The 18093-nt window shown below is 50.7% G+C and overlaps 1 protein-coding gene across 1 annotated transcript in view; it reads left to right on the plus strand.

The window, feature by feature from the left end:
* Positions 1–17737, plus strand: part of NCL (nucleolin) — a 33016-nt gene extending 15279 nt beyond the window's left edge. The window contains 13 exon segments of the mRNA XM_060242827.1: positions 2883–3012; positions 3634–3770; positions 6008–6134; positions 7009–7142; positions 9039–9165; positions 9307–9458; positions 11002–11128; positions 15335–15360; positions 15363–15407; positions 15410–15462; positions 15464–15553; position 15848; positions 16868–17737. Of these exon segments, the coding sequence (XP_060098810.1) occupies positions 2883–3012; positions 3634–3770; positions 6008–6134; positions 7009–7142; positions 9039–9165; positions 9307–9458; positions 11002–11128; positions 15335–15360; positions 15363–15407; positions 15410–15462; positions 15464–15553; position 15848; positions 16868–16950 (1232 nt within the window). The 3' untranslated portion in view covers positions 16951–17737.
* Positions 17738–18093: the final 356 nt, after the last annotated feature.

An 18093-nucleotide genomic window follows, 5' to 3' on the forward strand; every position in this document is an offset into this window, starting at 1 on the left:
TTTGGTGTAGTGGTGAAGTGTGGACTCTTATTTGAAATGACTGGGTTTTGATTCCCCCACTCCTCCACTTGCACCTGCTGGCATGACCTTGGGTCAGCCATAGCGCTGGCAGAGGTTGTCCTTGAAAGGGCAGCTGCTGGGAGAGCCCTCTCCAGCCCCACCCACCTCACAGGGTGTCTGTTGTGGGGGAGGAAGGTAAAGGAGATTGTGAGCTGCTCTGAGACTCTTGAGTGGAGGGCAGAATATAAACCCACTGTCCTTGTCGTCGTCGTCTTCCTGACCTTCCCCAAATACTAAAGAGAGCAGTCTCCAAGGGCCTTTCTGGACGGGAGCAGGCTTCCCACTCCCTTCTGGGATTCACAGCTGAACGATGGGAACTAATTAACAGGCCTTGGAGATGGCCTTGGCCAGTAATTCTCAGTCTACGTGGGAGGGGGGGGCAACACCTGCAGAGCAGTCGAAAGGATAGTGAAATGAGAGCTGAGCTGGAATTTTCTTCTGAGGGCGGCTTCTGTCTTGACCAGGGTGGGTTTTTTGTAGCAGGGACTCCTTTAGTTTAGTTCAGGGGTGGCCATTGGTAGCTCTTCAGATGTTCGGGGGTTTTTTGCCTACAACTCCCATCAGCCCCAGCCAGCATGACCAATGGCTGGGGTTGATGGGAGTTGTAGGCAAAAACCACCTGGGGAACTACCGTTGGACACCCCTGGTTTCGTTTATTAAATTTATACCCCCGCCCTTCTCGCCTCGGGGCAGCATACGACGATAGTCATAAGACAATGAGAGACTTAATAGTACATTGTTGTGATAAAGGCAATTAAATAATAAAAGCAATTTAAAACAGTTGGTGCTAATAACGTGTTGGTGCTGTTCAGTTATGATGGCGTCAGTATTTCCTGGATGCCTCCCGATGTTAAGGGTCAGCTGTGAAAGCAAGCCGGAAGAGTGTGGTCTTGCAGAATTGGGCGAGGTCCCAAGGGTAGGGAACGTTAGCTCTCCAGATGTTGTTTTTTTTTGCCTACAACTCCCCATCAGCCACAGCCATTGGCCATGCTGGCTGGGGCTGATGGGAGTTGTAGGCAAAAAACATCTGGAGAGCCACTGTTCCCCACCCCTGCCCTAACCTCTTCCGGCAGCTGGTTCCACCTGTAGGGGGCTGCTGCTTTGCATATTAGGCCACACACCCCTGATGTAGCCAATCCTCCAGACATCATGCATGTTCTTACTGATGGGCACTGTCAAGACCAGGGCTTTTTTTTGTAGCAGGAACTCCTTTGCGTATCAGGCCACACACCCCTGATGCAGCCAATCCTCCTGGAGCTTGCAGTAGGCCCAGCATTAAGAGCCCTTTTGACCGTGAGGCAGTCACAAGTTCTCACAGAGCTGTTCCTCTCAAGAGCAGTTTCCGTCAGAGCTCGCTCGGTTTTTTTAGCCTCTAGCTCGCACGTTTCTGTCTCAGCTCAGGAGAAATGGCCCCAGAGCAAACTAAATTATGCAGTAGCTCGCAAAGCAGAATTATTGCTCGCAGGGTGTCTGTTGTGGGGAGGGGAGCTTCCAGGGCTCTTCGTACAGGGCCTACTGTAAGCTCCAGGAGGATTGGCTGCATCAGGGGTGTGTCGCCTGATATGCAAACCCTTAGTCCTCCTCATCGTTCTGGGCACCTTTTGTATGGGCTTCCTATTAAAAGGTCTCCAGAACTGGACGCAGTACCCCAAATGGGGTCTGACCAGTGCGGTATACAGTTGTGGTTTCACATATGTTCTAGCTGCTACAGTCCACGGAGTATACAAGCTCACTCTCCATACTGAGCTAGCTACAGGTGTCCTGCCACTCAAAGCCAAGTTACAGGTTTTACAGGAGAGGTTTGGGGGTTTTCTTCCATGCGGTTCAGTGCCATGTCTGCAGCAGTCTTAACAGTGTATATAAGAGCCCCGTGGTGCAGAGTGTTAAAGCTGCAGTACTGCAGTCCTAAGCTCTGCTCACGACCTGAGTTCCATCCCAATGGAAGCTGGGTTTTCAGGTAGTAGATGACTTGAGAAGGCAATGGTAAACCACCCTGTAAAAAGTCTGCGGTGAAAACATGGAAGCAACATCACCCCAGAGTTGGAAACGACTGGTGCTTGCACAGGGGACCTTTCCTTTCCTAACAGTGTATAGCTGCCTGTACAAGTACTTGCTAGGACCAAAAATTTGCTTCTCTGCAAGCTGATTTATTCGACACCACTGCGGCTGGACTTGGACTACTCTGGAGAGCCAGTTTGGTGTAGTGGTTAAGTGTGCGGACTCTTAACTGGGAGAACCGGGTTTGATTCCCACTCCTTCACTTGCACCTGCTGGAATGGCCTTGGGTCAGCCATAGCTCTGGCAGAGGTTGTCCTTGAAAGGGCGGCTGCTGTGAGAGCCCTCTCCAGCTCACCCACCTCACAGGGTGTCTGTTGTGGGGGAGGAAGGTGAAGGAGATTGTGAGCCGCTCTGAGACTCTTCGGAGTGGAGGGCGGGATATAAATCCAATATCTTCATCTACCTCACAGGGTGTCTGTTGTGGGGAAGGAAGGGAAAGGAGATTGTGAGCCGCTCTGAGACTCTTCGGAGTGGAGGGAGGGATATAAATCCAATATCTTCATTACCTCACAGGGTGTCTGTTGTGGGGGAAGAAGGAAAGGAGATTGTGAGCCGCTCTGAGACTCTTCGGAGTGGAGGGCGGGATATAAATCCAATATCTTCATCTACCTCACAGGGTGTCTGTTGTGGGGGAGGAAGGGAAAGGAGATTGTGAGCTGCTCTGAGACTCTTCGGATTGTAAGGGAGGGATATAAATCCAATTTCTTCTTCTTTGGTCGTTTTCCATGTTGGGTAGCCTAACCGGTTTTCATTGCCCTTTTCAGAAGCCGCCTTCTCCCTCTTCATGGGCAATCTGAACTCTAACAAGGACTTTGAAGAACTGAAGGCCGGCATCAGGGACTTCTTTGCCAAAAAGGACCTCCAAGTCCAAGAAGTCAGGATCGGCAACTCAAAGTAAGAACTTCGCTAGCTTGGCTGGCACTTGAAGAAGCGAGGTCTTCTCTGTATAGAACGTGTTTCGGTGGTAGCCTTGGGTCTGTAAGAGGCAAACCTGTTCATTGCTGACGAGTGTCGCTCCTGCAAAAAACAGGCCCAGGATGGGCTTCCGGGAGGTGATCTGGCCGCACAAGAGCTTGGGTGAAAGCTCGTTAATGTAACGCAATGGCGGTGTTTTGCTTGGAGTGAGAAAAAAAGGACCTCCGGCCTTTTTTTTTTAGCCTGTCAGGCCCCTTTGGAATTCCTGCAGCGAGCAGAGTCAGCAAATGACTGCTGCGGGAGACGGCGCCTGCCACAAAACATCAGGGAGCAAGGTTATTATAGGCGACTTCAGTAGTGACTAGATCCCAGTGGGCAGCCGTGTTGGTCTGAAGCAATGGAACAGAGCAGTAGACAAGCGCGCCTTTAAGACCGACTTAAGTTTTATTCCGAATGGAAGCTTCCGGATGCTCTTAAGCAGACTTCATCAGACAAAATGGGAATGGCAAGCAGCGATTCTTAATATGAGTGGGCAGTCAGGAAATTGCATAGGTGTACCCGGTCGAATGTTGGGAACGAGTCTCGTTTTCTTCCCTGCAGGAAGTTTGGCTACGCAGACTTCTGCTCAGAAGCAGAGCTGGACAAAGCGCTGAAGTTCAACGGGAAGAAATTAATGGGCTTGGAAATGAAACTGGAAAGGGCAAAGAGTAAGGAGAGCCTGGAAGAGAACAAGAAACGTAAGTAGAGCCGTCTTGGCTGGCGCTGCTGGCGCGAGCATAGGTGTTGTCTCTGGTGCTATCGATGGGACCGCACTTCCGCATACATTCCCCAAAGAGCACTGCATTTGGGAGCTCAAAATCTGTCCATCCTCAGACCAAGGGAGGCCAGCCTAAGTTCTACACCAGTGGCCCCCAACCTTTTTGGCACCAGGGACCAGTTTTGTGGAAGACCGGTGGGGGTGCTGGGGTTTTTGCTGCCCCCATGCCCCATCCCTGCCCCCAATGGGGGTCTTTAAATGAAGGGTAAGTGAAGGTCACTGCTGTGCTGCCCCTTCCGCCTGGGACCCGGGCGGGTGAAAGGGATGGTGCCGTGCCTCTGCCTCAATCTGCGGCCCGGTACTAGTCCACGGACCAGGGGTTGGGGACCCAGTTTTGGGCACTGCATTTTAAGAAGGGTATAGACAAGCTGGAAGGGGTCCAGAGGAGGGCGACGAAGATGGTTGAGGGGTGTGGAGACCAAGTCCTGTGAGGAAAGGTTGAAGGAGCTGGGGATGTTTAGCCTGGAGAGGAGGCGGCTGAGAGGAGAGTACGTGAAGGGCTGTCATATAGAGGGGTCTGGAGACCAAGTCCTATGAGGAAAGGTTGAAGGAGCTGAGCATGTTTAGCCTGGAGAGGAGGTGGCTGAGAGATGATAGGATCACCCTCTTCAAGTACATGAAGGGCTGTCATATAGAGCAGGGTGTGGAATTGTTTTCTGTGGCCCCGGAAGGTAGGACCAGAACCAATGGGTTGAAATTAAATCGAAAGAGTTCCCGGCTCAACATTAGGAAGAACTTCCTGTCCGTTAGAGCGGTTCCTCAGTGGAACAGGCTTCCTCCTTGGGAGGTGATGGGCTCTCCTTCCTTACAGGTTTTTCAACAGAGGCTACATGGCCATCTGACAGCAATGAAGATCCTGTGAATTTAGAGGGAGGTGTTTGTGAGTTTAGAGTGGTTCCTCAGGGGAACAGGCTTCCTTGGGAGGTGGTGGGCTCTCCTTCCTTGGAGGTTTTTCAACAGAGGCTAGATGGCCATCTGACAGCAATGAGGATACTGTGAATTGAGGGGGAAGCGTTTGTGAGTTTCCTGCATTGTGCAGGGGGTTGGACTAGATCACCCTAGAGGTCCCTTCCAACTCTGTGATTCTTCAGGAGGTGGTGGGCTCTCCTTCCTTGGAGGTTTTTCAACAGAGGCTAGATGGCCATCTGACAGCTATGAGGATCCTGTGAATTTAGGGGGAGGTGTTTGTGAGTTTCCTGCATTGTGCGGGGGGTTGGACTAGATGACCCTGGAGGTCCCTTCCAACTCTATGTTTCTATGACCCCTGCTCTACACAGTCCAGGGCCTTCTCAGTGGCAGCACCAGTACTGTGGAATCCTCTCCCAGAGGCCGTAAGAGCCCTGCGGGATTTCTCCCAATTCCACGGGGTCTGTAAAACTGAACTTTTTCGACAGGCCTATAATAACTAAGTGGGAGAAGGCTGCTGCCTCTTCCGTGCTGCTGAGCGGTACCATCAGAAGGACCGCTAGCCGATAATCAGAAGAACCGTGATATCAAAAGTAATCCAATCCGGCCTGTGTCAAAATTCTTGCATAGCACCAAATATTGAGTTTTAAAGTGTTACCATTAAGTTTTATCGTTTTAAAATTGTAACTGAAATGGTTGTTTTAGCATGGCTGTGAGCCGCCCCGAGCCCGCTTGCGGAGTGGGCAGCACCCCGTAAAAAAAGTCTGCCGTGAACGCATTGTGAAAGCAACGTCACCCCAGAGTCGGAAACGACTGGTGCTTGCACAGGGGACTACCTTTCCATTTTTACAGAGCAAAGCTCCTCCTTCGGGGAGAAAGTGGGAGGGGAGAAGGAGAGCTCGCTTTGCCAGGCTTTCTCAGTTGCGCAGCAGAGTTACTGAGCCAAGCCTCTCTTCCTTCTTTTGGCTGAGGCTCAACAAGCCAGTGAGGTGAATAAGGCCGAGTGTGTGTGTGTGTTTGTCTGCGTCCTTTATAAACTTTATCTCTCTCCTACCTGGCATTGCATTTTATGACACGCCCGGCCCGCAAAGGTGACATTTATGCCAGATCCGGCCCTCGTGACAAATGAGTTCGACACCCCTGTCCTAGAGGGCTGCTGCCAGTCTGAGTCGACAGGACACTCCTCGACGGACTGAGGGCCTGGTTTCAATATACGGTAGCTTTACTTGTTCACGTACGTGTGTCTTTCAGAAAGAACCGCGAGAACCATCTTTGTGAAGAATCTTGCCTACAGCACAACCAAGGAGGACCTACAGGAAGTCTTTGACAATGCCATGGAGATCAGGCTGGTGGTGGCCAAAGATGGGAACAGCAAAGGGTACGTAGCTGAGGTTATCGTTTTGATTTGATTTATATCCCGCCCTCCCCGCCGGAGCAGGCTCAGGGCGTCTCACCGCATAAAAATCAAGAACAAACAGTTGGATGGAAACGTTATAAAATTGCATCACATATAAAACACATTCTGTAATTAAAGCGATCCAGTTCGGCGCTAATCGCTTTGGTGATGCGTATTTCTCCAGTGGCGACAGTATGTCTTCAGCTTCCTACAGCATAAGCTCCACATCCATTAAAACGCCAACCGGAAGCGAGCGGTCTTGCAGGCCTTGCGGAACCTGGGCAGGGGTCCACAAGGCCCTCGCTTCCTCTGACAGTCGATTCCACCGTGATCAGGTTCCTGGAAATGTATGACGTGTCATCCCCGCCGCTGCTGCCCTTTCAAGGACAGAGTTTCAGAGCAGCCTACAGTCTCCTTTACCTTCCTCCCCCCACAACAGACACTCTGTGAGGTGGTTGGGGCTGAGAGAGCTCTCCCAGAAGCTGCCCTTTCAAGGACAGAGTCTCAGAGTAGCCTACAATCTCCTTTACCTTCCTCCCTCACAACAAGACACCCTGTGGGGTGAGTGGGACTGAGAGGGCTCTCCCAGAAGCTGCCCTTTCAAGGACAGCTCCTGCAAGAGCTATGGCAGACCCAAGGCCGTCCCAGCGGATGCACGTGGAGGAGGGGGGAATCCAACCCTGTTCTCCCAGATTAGAGTCCCTGCACTTCACCACTACACCAAACTGGCTCTGGAAAGGTGTCAGCGGCCCCCACCTTGGGGGAACCTCTGTACTAGCGAGGCTGCTTGCAATACTAGCGTATCGTTTGCTTAAGGGGAACCATTTGCTCAGAAATCTCTTCTCCCTCTTTTCAGGATTGCCTACATTGAGTTTAAATCTGAAGCAGATGCCGAGAAAGCCATGGAGGAGAAACAAGGAATGGAACTCGAGGGCCGCTCCATCTTCCTCGACTACACGAGAGAGAAAAGTCTGGCGGACGGCAGGAAAGGTACGCAGGAGCCTAGCAAGGGGAGAAGGGTGCCCGATTCTCTGAGGCTTTTAATTTTAATTTGATTTTTCAATTTATACCCCGCCGTATCCTGCAAGCGGGCTCAGGGTGGCTTCCAGTATTGAAGCAGCACTCAAACGAATCACTTCAAAAACCATTATCGCCATAAAAATGTCGATTGGATTCAAGAGCAGTAATCAGTACAACAACCACACGATGTTGGGTAGGCTGGAAGCTTTCAACACAGCTTAAACGCCTTGATGGCAGGGTGTTGGGGGAGCAGTGGCTTCATAGGTCACCAACTAGATCAAGTGAAAGCCTAGCAGAAGAGCTCCATTTTACAAGCCCTGCAGAACTTGGGTAGGTCCCGCAGGCCCCAGATCTCCAACAGGAGCTCATTCCACCAGGTAGGGGCCCAGACTGAAAAGGCCCTGTATGCCTTAGCGAGAAAGGAAATGGGTTTCCTTTGCTCCCTCCCCCAATGAAAGTAGTGTTGAGGTGAAGGGCCACATCCTGTGCTCACCAATAGCCACAGAAACCGGTGGGCACACTTGTTACAAAATAGACATTGGAATGCCAGGCACGGAAAAGTAAGTTGGCTGAGTTATGGAAGGCCATGGAGACCCAAGAAGCCCTGTGAGGAAAGACAGAGAGGGACGTGGGAAGGTTCAGTCTGGAGAAGAGGAGGCTGGGGGTGGGTGGGCAGGATTGCTCTCTTGAAGGATTCAAGGGGCTGTCCCTTAGAGCTCCTTGGGAGGACAGCTATGGCGAACCTGGGCAGTATAATAAAAACAGAGACATCACCCTGCCAACAAAAGTCCGTATAGTCAAAGCGATGGTATTCCCACTAGTAATGTATGGCTGTGAGAGCTGGACCATAAGGAAGGCCGAGCGCAGAAGAATAGATGCTTTTGAGCTGTGGTGCTGGAGAAGAATCTTGAGAGTCCCTTGGACTGCAAGAAGATCCAATCAGACCGTCCTAAGGGAAATCAACCCAGACTGTTCCCTGGAAGGTCAGATGCTGAAGCTCCAATACTTTGGCCACCCAATGAGAAGGGAGAAGACCCTGATGCTGGGAAAGACAGTCAGCAAAAGAAGAAGGGGACGGCAAAGGAGGAGATGGCTGGATAGCGTTACTGATGCGACCAACACGAATTTGAGCAGACTTCGGAGGATGGTGGAAGACAGGAGGGCCTGGCGTGACTTGGTCCATGGGGTCGCAAAGAGTCTGACTCGACTGTGCTCTCAGAGGAGGGCAGGACTCACATTCAAAGGTTTACATTAAGGGCAGGAAGCTCCCAGCTGGATATTAGGAAAACTTTTATAGTCGAGAGTTGTTCAACAGTGGAATCAGCTGCCGAGGGAGGTGTTGAGCTTCCCCTCACTGGCAGTCTTTAAGCTTCGGTTGGATGAACGCGTGTCGGGATGCTCTAGGCCAGGGGTGGCCAAACTTGCCTAATGAAAGAGCCGCGTAGAATAAGCATCAGATGTTTGAGAGCCGCAAGACATGAGTGTCAAACGTTTGAGAGCCGAAAGGATGGACGGAAGGAAGGCAGATAGGTGGGGGGGGGAGGCATGAGGGAAGGAGAGGTTGGAAAGAAAGCGACTTTAAGTGCATTCTCCAAGCTGCTGGCTGACAAATGCCTTCTCCAAGCCAGCCAAAGGGCAGTGGAGGCGTCGAGAGCCACACAATATGTGTGAAAGAGCCACATGTGGCTCCTGAGCCGCAGTTTGGCCACCCCTGCTCTAGGCTGATCTGCACTGAGCAGGGTGTTGGACTAGATGGCCCCTTCCAACTCTTGTGATTCTAGGATTCCGAGAAATCCTCCGATCAGGGCAGAGAGAGAGAGAGACCTTGAAGGTGTGTTCAGAATGTGGCATATCTCTTCTGTGCAGGTCCAGAGTCCAAAACCCTTGTTGTGAACAACCTGGCATATGATGCAACAGAGGAGGCTCTTCAGGAGGTGTTTGAGAAGGCGTCCTCCATCAGGATTCCACAGAACAACCAAGGAAGGCCTAAAGGGTGAGTAGGAACAGACTTCGCTGGCTGGTTCATGGCGGCAAAAAGGTTAGAGTGATGGGATCTCCTCCCCTCTTGAAGTCGCCGTCAGCTCTCCCTTGCCCAAAAGTAGCCATTTTCGACCCTGGTTTCTCCCTGCCTCAGGTACGCTTTCGTAGAGTTCCCCACGGTCGAAGAAGCCAAAGAAGCCATGAGTTCCCACAACAACACAGAGATCGAAGGCCGAATAATCCGGTTGGAGTTCAGCACCCCCGGAGGCCAAAACAGGAGCTTCAACGCCAGAGGAGGATTTAGTCGTAAGGAGATTTTGGTGTCTTGCTTGGGGGGAGGCGGCCCACGGGATAGTGTTGGTTTTCTGTGCTTTCCTGGTGCCCTCAGTTCTGAGCATGCATGGGAAATGTGCAGCCTTGAACCCCCCCCCCACTTCCCTTCCCTTGATCTACAACTTGATCTAAGCAAGAGTCAAGTTTGCACCTTTAAAGATATTGGATTTATATCCCACCCTCCACTCCGAAGAGTCTCAGAGCGGCTCACAATCTCCTTTACCTCCCTCCCCCACAAGAGACACCCTATGAGGTAGATGAAGATATTGGATTTATATCCCGCTTTCCACTCCAAAGAGTCTCAGAGCGGCTCACAATCTCCTTTCCCTTCCTCCCCCACAACAGACACCCTGTGAGGGAGATTAAGATATTGGATTTATATCCCGCCCTCCACTCCGAAGGGTCTCAGAGCGGCTCACAATCTCCTTTACCTTCCTCCCCCACAACAGACCCCCTGTGAGGTAGATGAAGATATTGGATTTATATCCCGCCCTCCACTCTGAGGAGTCTCGGAGCGGCTCACAATGTCCTTTACCTTCCTCCCCCACAACAGACCCCCTGTGAGGTAGATGAAGATATTGGATTTATATCCCGCCCTCCACTCTGAGGGGTCTCAGAGCGGCTCACAATGTCCTTTACCTTCCTCCCCCACAACAGACATCCTGTGAGGTAGATGAAGATATTGGATTTATATCCCGCCCTCCACTCCGAAGAGTCTCGGAGCGGCTCACAATCTCCTTTCCCTTCCTCCCCCACAACAGACACCCTGTGAGGTAGATGAAGATATTGGATTTATATCCTGCCCTCCAGTCCGAAGAGTCTCAGAGCGGCTCACAATCTCCTTTACCTCCCCCCCCCCCCACAACAGACACCCTGTGAGGTAGATGAAGACACCCTGTGAGGTGGGTGGGGCTGAGAGGGCTCTCACAGCAGCTGCCCTTTCAAGGACAACTTCTGCCAGAGCTATGGCTGACCCAAGGCCATTCCAGCAGCTGCAAGTGGAGGAGTGGGGAATCAAACCCGGTTCTCCCAGATAAGAGTCCGCACACTTAACCACTACACCAAACTGGCTCTCCTTTAAGACCAACCAAGTTTTATTCAGAATGTAAGCGTTTGTGTGATAGAAGCACGCTGCATCAGAAATTAGGATGGAGTGGCAAGCAGTCCTAAATATAGAAAAGGTTGGCTGGCAGTGTGTTAGTATTGCGGTGTCGTAGATTAAATGATTTGGCAGTTTTTTTAGCAGATTTCAATCTGCAGAAAAACATTTTCCCGACTCTGCATACTAACTCACTGCCCACTTCCTCTGTATTTAGGACTGCTTGCCATTCCATCCTATTGTCTGACGAAGTGTGCTTCTACCACGCAAAAGCTTCCGTTCTGAATAAAACTTCGTTGGTCTTAAAGGTGCAACTTGACTCCTGCTTTGTTCTACCGCTTCAAACCACCGGGGCCGCCCACCTGGATCTAACTACAGTTTTGATCTGTTTTGGGGGGGGTTTTTTCTCTCATTCAGAGCAAAGCAAAACGCTCTTTGTCAAAGGCCTGTCTGAGGACACGACAGAAGAAACACTGCGAGAGTCCTTCGACGGCTCCATCGGTGCGAGAATCGTCACAGACAGAGACACGGGGTCATCCAAAGGGTAGGTGTGAGAGCCAAATACTGTTTAGGTAGATAAAGAAAAATGCAGCCAGCTTGCATTTGGAAAGCCCTGGGCATCAGAAGTGCGTTTTTCTTAGTTTTGAATAAATTTTATTACATTTAGATACAAAATTTTATAGAATCGTGAAATCAAAAATACATCAAAGCAAAATACAAGTTGAACATATGAAGCTGCCTTTTACTGAATCAGAACCTTGGTCCATCAAAGTCAGTATTGTCATCTCAGACTGGCAGCGGCTCTCCAGGGTCTCAAGCTGAGGTTTTTCACACCTATTTGCCTGGACCCTTTTTTGGAGATGCCGGGGATTGCAGATGCTCTAGCACTGAGCCACTGTCCCTCCCCTAAATAAGTTAAATATTTCAAAAATAGTTCTCAAATAAGGAAGTCAATCCTCTGACATAAAACCGGAATATTATAAGTATTCAAAAATACAGCGTTCTTCGATAGAACTGGTTTTCTGCTATGACTTCTTTTTCTGTTAAATTGGATGTAATCTCTTATGCATTATAAAATGTTCCCACAATCTGTTTTTCAAGATACAATAGTCGGTCTTGATTTTACTGTCCATTTTAAGGCTATGGTTGTACGTGCCACTGATAATATACGAATTGTTTCAGGTTTTATTTTGTTACCGTTTGAATAGGACCAGTTACCCAATAATAATGTTTCAGGAAGTAACGGTAGTTCTATATCGCTATCGGTTTACCAATCCACTGGCAATGTAAAACACATCCAGTGGCAATGTCAAAAACCGCCTTCAAGGCCACACTGTTTTCTGCATTATGGATCGATATAGTTCTTTGTACCAGAAGTACTTTTAAATTTTGAAACAGTCTTTCGTACCCTTCTCAATGAGCTCCTTCCTGCTGTAAATCCAGTGGCGGGCAACGGATTCGCACGAGAAGGAGAGCCAAGACCACGGTGGTGACCCGGAGCGCCTCTGCCCACTTCAGAGGAGCGCAACAGTCCCCCCGTGGCACAACTCTTGCGAGTCGTCTCGTGAGCAGTGAACGCAGTTAAGCCTCGGTCGCCTGCGGCTGTCTCTTCTCCAAGCGGCCCCATTCGGGTGTCGCAGTTAAGAGCAGCAAACTCTAATCTGGGGAGCTGAGTTTGATTCCCCAACTCCTCCACACGAGGCCTGCTGGGTCATAGGGGCCAGTCACAGTTCCGTAAGAACTCTCAGCCCCACCTGTCTCACATGGTTGTCTGTTGCTAAAAAAAAAAGTAAAGGTAGTCCCCTGTGCAAGCACCAGTCGTTTCCAACTCTGGGGTGATGTCACATCATGAAGTTTTCATGGCAGACTTTTTTGTAGGGTGGTTTGCCATTGCCTTCCCCCGTCATCTACACTTCTTACCCCCCCTTCCCCCCAGCAAGCTGGGTCCTCATTTTACCAACCTTGGGAAGGCTGAGTCAACCTTGAGCCGGCTACCTGACACCCAGATTCCACTGGGATTGAACTCTGGTCATGAGCAGAGTCTTGGACTGTAGTATTGCAGCTTGTCATTCTGCACGATGGAGCAGTTGTCTGTTTGGGAGGGGGGAGGAAAAGAAGGCAATTGTAAACTGCCTTTGAGACTCCTTTGGGCAGAGTCAGACCTGGCAACCCTAGTGGTCCATCTAGTCCAACCTCCTGCCTCACACAGTGGCCAACCAGTTCCTCTGGAGGGCCAGCAACAGGGCAGAGAGGCTGAGGCCGTCATAAGAACTTCAGAAGAGCCCTGCTGGATCAGACCAGGGAGGGTCCTTCTAGTCCAGCCTCCTGCCTCACACAGTGGCCAACCAGTTCCTCTGGAGGGCCAGCAACAGGGCACAGAGGCCAAGGCCGTCATAAGAACTTCAGAAGAGCCCTGCTGGATCAGACCAGGGAGGGTCCTTCTAGTCCAGCCTCCTGCCTCACACAGTGGCCAGCCAGTTCCTCTGGAGGGCCAGCAACAGGGCAGAGAGGCTGAGGCCTTCATAAGAACATCAGAAGAGCCCTGCTGGATCAGACCAGGGAGGGTCCTTCTAGTCCAGCCTCCTGCCTCACACAGTGGCCAGCCAGTTCCTCTGGAGGGCCAGCAACAGGGCAGAGAAGCTGAGGCCTTCATAAGAACATCAGAAGAGCCCTGCTGGATCAGACCAGGGAGGGTCCTTCTAGTCCAGCCTCCTGCCTCGCACAGTGGCCGACCAGTTCCTCTGGAGGGCCAGCAACAGGGCAGAGAGGCTGAGGCCTTCATAAGAACTTCAGAAGAGCCCTGCTGGATCAGACCAGGGAGGGTCCTTCTAGTCCAGCCTCCTGTCTTACACAAGGCCGAGGCCTTGATGTTGCATCCTTGCACCGGAATTCAGAGGATTACCGCCTCTGAATGTTGAGGTTCCCCTCCGTCACCACGGCTAGTAGCCATTGATAGACCCCTTCTCCGTGATTCTGTCAAAAAGAACATTTCATTTCATTCTGAAACCGCTCTGCCTTCCCCCCAAAAGCTGGTGTTTTTTGGTGCTTACTGTTTAAAGCCCTAAACAGCCGTGTGATGGCTTCACCCATGAGGTTAACTAGCGGCAACCTTGTCTTTCTAGAGGCGCTCTTAAGTGTGTGAGTGCCGAGCAGCTTGTCTCCGATGGCAACTGTCGCTATGGAGCACCCTCCCTCAAGAGTTCTCTGGACGGCTCAGTGTGCAGAACGTTGAGCCTGACTTTGGCAAATGTGCAGAGGCTGCATTTTGTGGCTGCTGCCGAGATGTTCTCAGAGGCTGTGTCCCCATGACCCAGATGGTCCAACCTAGCCCAGTTTTGCTAGATATTGGAGGCTATACAGCAGGGGTGGCCAACAGGTAGCTCTCCGGATGTTTTTTGGCCTACAACTCCATCAGCCCCAGCCATTGGCCATGCTGGCTGGGGCTGATGGGAATTGTAGGCAAAAATAAACATCTGGAGAGCTACCGTTGGCCACCCCTGCTATACAGAAAGAGATGGCTGTATAGAGCCAGTTTGGTGTAGTGGATAAGTGTGAGGGCTCTCAGAGTTGTCCTTGAAAGGACAGCTTCTGTCAGAGCTCTCTCAGCCCCACCTGCCTCACAGGGTGTCTGTTGTGGGGAGGAAGATAAAGGAGATTGTGAACAGCTCTGAGATTCAGTGGAGGGCGGGATAAATCCAATATCTTCTTCTTAGAGAGCCAGTTTGGTGTCGTGGTTAAGTGTGCGGACTCTTCTCAGGGAGAGCTGGGTTGAGTCCGCACTCCTCCACTTGCCCCTGCTGGAGTGGCCTTGGGTCAGCCAGAGCTCTCGCAGTTGTCCTTGAAAGGACAGCTTCTGTGAGTGTCTTCTGAGCCCCACCCGCTTCACAGGGTGTCTGTTTGGGGAGAAGACATAGGAGATTGTAAGCTGCTCTGAGTCTGATTCAGGGAGAAGGGCAGGTTGTAAATCTGCAGTCGTCTTCAGAAAAGTAATACTGTAACCGGGGGAAAAAAATGTATAAAAGTAACAACTTGTTGATACAAGTCTTGGCTACTCTATATTTTGAAACAATCCATTATCAGTATTATTGACAAAAAACACTATAGATGCCAGATTGTAACAACATTGGCAAAATTGAGGGTTGATGTTACAGCAGCAGCAGCAATGGATAGCCTAGGTAGCTATCCGTCTTTTTCGTGGTCCCTTTGCAGTCTGCCCACTTGGGTTCATGCCCTTGCTCAAAGCCGACCACGGAGAACTCCAATAGCAGTGTGTTTTTGGCGGGCTCCTCTCCCGCTATGGGCAGCAGGCACACGGTGTGCATGCCTAGAACGGGGGAAGGAGCTCCACCTCCCGCTCAGTTCCTTTTTTGCCGCCGCCCTTACCGGACCTCATTGCCTTAGCTCCTCACAGTTTCGTTGTCCTCCTTCGTCTGCTCTTCATATGCAAAAAAAAAACATCTGGAGAGCTACCGTCGGCCACTCCTGCTGTAGAAGACTCTAGAGATAGCTCTACGGTGCCTAGAGGTCGAACTTGCTGGCTGGGGCTGATGGGAGTTGTAGGCAAAAAAAATCTGTTGTGGCTCAGCCTTCCGGGGTCTCCTCATTCCAGACTTGTATCTCTTTGCTGCCGCCTCATCAGTGCTATGGAAGTGGAACGGTAGCAAAGGGCCACCTCTGAATAAGGGTGGATGCTGTGTGGGTGCAGGCGGGTGCCAGCGCACTCGGATCTAAGGCTCGTCTCCTTTCCTAGGTTCGGCTTCGTGGACTTCAGCTCGCCGAAGATGCCAAGGCAGCGAAGGAAGCCATGGAGGACGGGGAAATCGATGCAACAAAGTGACCCTTGACTTCGCCAAGCCCAAGGGCGACGGGCCCCGCGGCCGGTGGCGGCTTTGGCCGCGGAGGAAGAGGCGGGCGAGGAGGAGGCGGCAGAGGGGGCTTTGGCGGCCGGGGTGGCGGAAGAGGCTTTGGAGTAAGCGTAGCTGACGCGAGCTGGTGGGTTTGCATCGTGTGATGTGATGGCATCGCTCTACTTTGCTCTGAGAAGACCTCCCCTGGACTCTCGTGTTCAGTTTTGGGCACCACAATTTAAGGATATAGACAAGCTGGAAACGGGTCCAGAGGAGGGCGACAGATGGTGAGGGGTCTGGAGACCGAGTCCTGTGAGGAAAGGCTGAAGGAGCTGGGGATGTTTAGCCTGGAGAGGAGGCAGCTGGGAGGTGATAAGATCACCATCTTCAAGTATTTGATGGGCTGTCCTATAGAGGGTGTGGAATTTTTTCTGTGGCCCCAGAATGTTGGACCAGAACCAGTGGGTTGAAATTAAATCAGAAGAGTTTTCGGCTCAACGTTAGGAAGAACTTCCTGACCATTAGAACGGTTTCTCAGTGGAAGAGCGTTTCTCGGGAGGTGGTGGGCTCTTCTTCCTTGACAGTTTTCAACAGAGGCTAGATGGCCATCTGATAGCAATGAAGATCCTGTGAATTAGGGGGAGGTGTTTGTGAGTTTCCTGCATTGTGCAGGGGGTTGGACTCGATGACCTTAGAGGTCCCTTCCAACTCTAGGATTCTATGATATATTAGTCCTATAAGGAAAGGCTGAAGGAGCTGAGAGGGTGATAGAATCACCATCTTCAAGTCCTTGAAGGGCTGTCCTATAAAGGGAGGGTGTGGAATTGTTTACCTTGGCCCCGGAAGGTAGGACCAGAACCCAGTGGGTTGAAATTAAATGGAAAGAGTTCCTGGCTCAACATTAGGAAGAACTTCCTGACTGTTAGAGCGTTTCCTCAGTGGAGCAGGCTTCCTCCTCGGGAGGTGGTGGGCTCTCCTTCCTTGGAGGTTTTTCAACAGAGGCTGGATGGCCATCTGATAGCAATGAAGGTCCTGTGAATTTAGGGGGAGGGGTTTGTGAGTTTTCTGCATTGTGCAGGGGGATACACACATGAAGCTGCCTTATACTGAATCAGACCCTCAGTCCATCAAAGTCAATATTGTCTACTCAGACTGGCAGCGGCTCTCCAGGGTCTCAAGCTGAGGTTTTCACGGTTTATTTGCTTGGACCCTTTTTAGTTGGAGATGCTGGGGATTGAACCTGGGACCTTCTACTTCCCAAGCAGAGGCTCTACCACTGAGCCACAGTCCCTCCCCTGACTGGCAGCGGCTCTCCAGGGTCTCATGCGGACTAGATGACCCTGGATGTCCCTTCCAACTCTATGATTCGTTTTTTTAACTGGCATCCTCTGAGCTGAGAATTTGTGTCTTTTAACATTTTCTGAAATCTCTCTCAGGCCGAGGAGGCGGCTTCCGGGGAGGCCGAGGCGGCGGCGGCGACCACAAGCCCCAAGGCAAAAAGATAAAATTTGACGACTGAGTTGGCTCGCTGCGTCTGAAAGGACTCTGGGTTTTAAAATTCTGTCACCCTGCAAAATGACGGAGCCTTTTGAGGACATTCCAAGATGCGTTTTGCAGTCCTTCAAGAAGACCGACTTGGGAGGGGATCCTTTCAACGAAGAAACAGCCATTTGACTGCCTGCCACAAATACGATGAACTTTTTAAAAAAAGAAAAGCACAAGAGATGTTGGGAGTTTACCCTTGTCAGTGCATTGTCCTGAAATTTATAACGTTTTACCCCGCTTCCCCCCCCCCCCCCCCCATGTAAAAAAATTAACTTCCTTATACATTTCTGTAGTTCCTCCTCGTTATTCCTTGCTGTAAAAATGCAAAAAAAATTGTTTAATCACTTGTCTTGGCACACTGTGCTGGACAGATTAAAGGGCCTAAATGGATTTGTGTGTGTCCTTGCAAATTAACTTAAATGCTGGTTTTTCTCCCCATTTGGAGCCAGGACAAAGCACAGAATTGGAGGAGCTGCTTTGCGCGTCCTTTTCCCGCCCTTGCGCCGCTGGAAATGTTTCAGAGGCGTTAACTGTTTTGTATAATCCGGTTCCCGATAGATTCTTGGTTTTGTGCATCCTCCTAACGGTGGAAATGTCCCGCCGGAGGCACCCAGATATCTTCCTTTAGGTCTCCTGCGCTTGAGCTCTTTCTAGCAGAACGCAGGCAAAGGTTGACATTAGCAGAAGTTGTACTTGTCATGTTTATGCTGTGTGAGAGGCTGAGTAATTTTTAATAAACTTCTAGGTACTCTTAATTTTTTTTTAAAAAAAGGTATGTAATTTTAATGGTTCTTCATCTCGAAATGTCGGCAAAGTTACTGGATGGATGGCTTGCTTTAAAAGTGAGAAGGGAGACTTCCAAGCAAAAAGTAGTAGTTTGGGGAAAAAAACTTTTTAATCTGACACAGGGCGTCGTTATGAGCAGAAAGCTGGCTCTATTGCCATCAGTTGAGAATTGTGCATTTTGTATTGAGAGCCAGTTTGGTGTCGTGGTTAAGTGTGCAGACTCTTACCTGGGAGAACCAGGTTTGATTCCCCACTCCTCCACTTGCACCTGCTGGAATGGCCTTGGGTCAGCCAGAGCTCTGGCAGAAGGTGTCCTTGAAAGGGCAGCTGC

Source organism: Heteronotia binoei, chromosome 6, assembly GCF_032191835.1.
Source record: "Heteronotia binoei isolate CCM8104 ecotype False Entrance Well chromosome 6, APGP_CSIRO_Hbin_v1, whole genome shotgun sequence".
NCBI classification, from domain to species: Eukaryota; Metazoa; Chordata; class Lepidosauria; order Squamata; family Gekkonidae; genus Heteronotia; species Heteronotia binoei.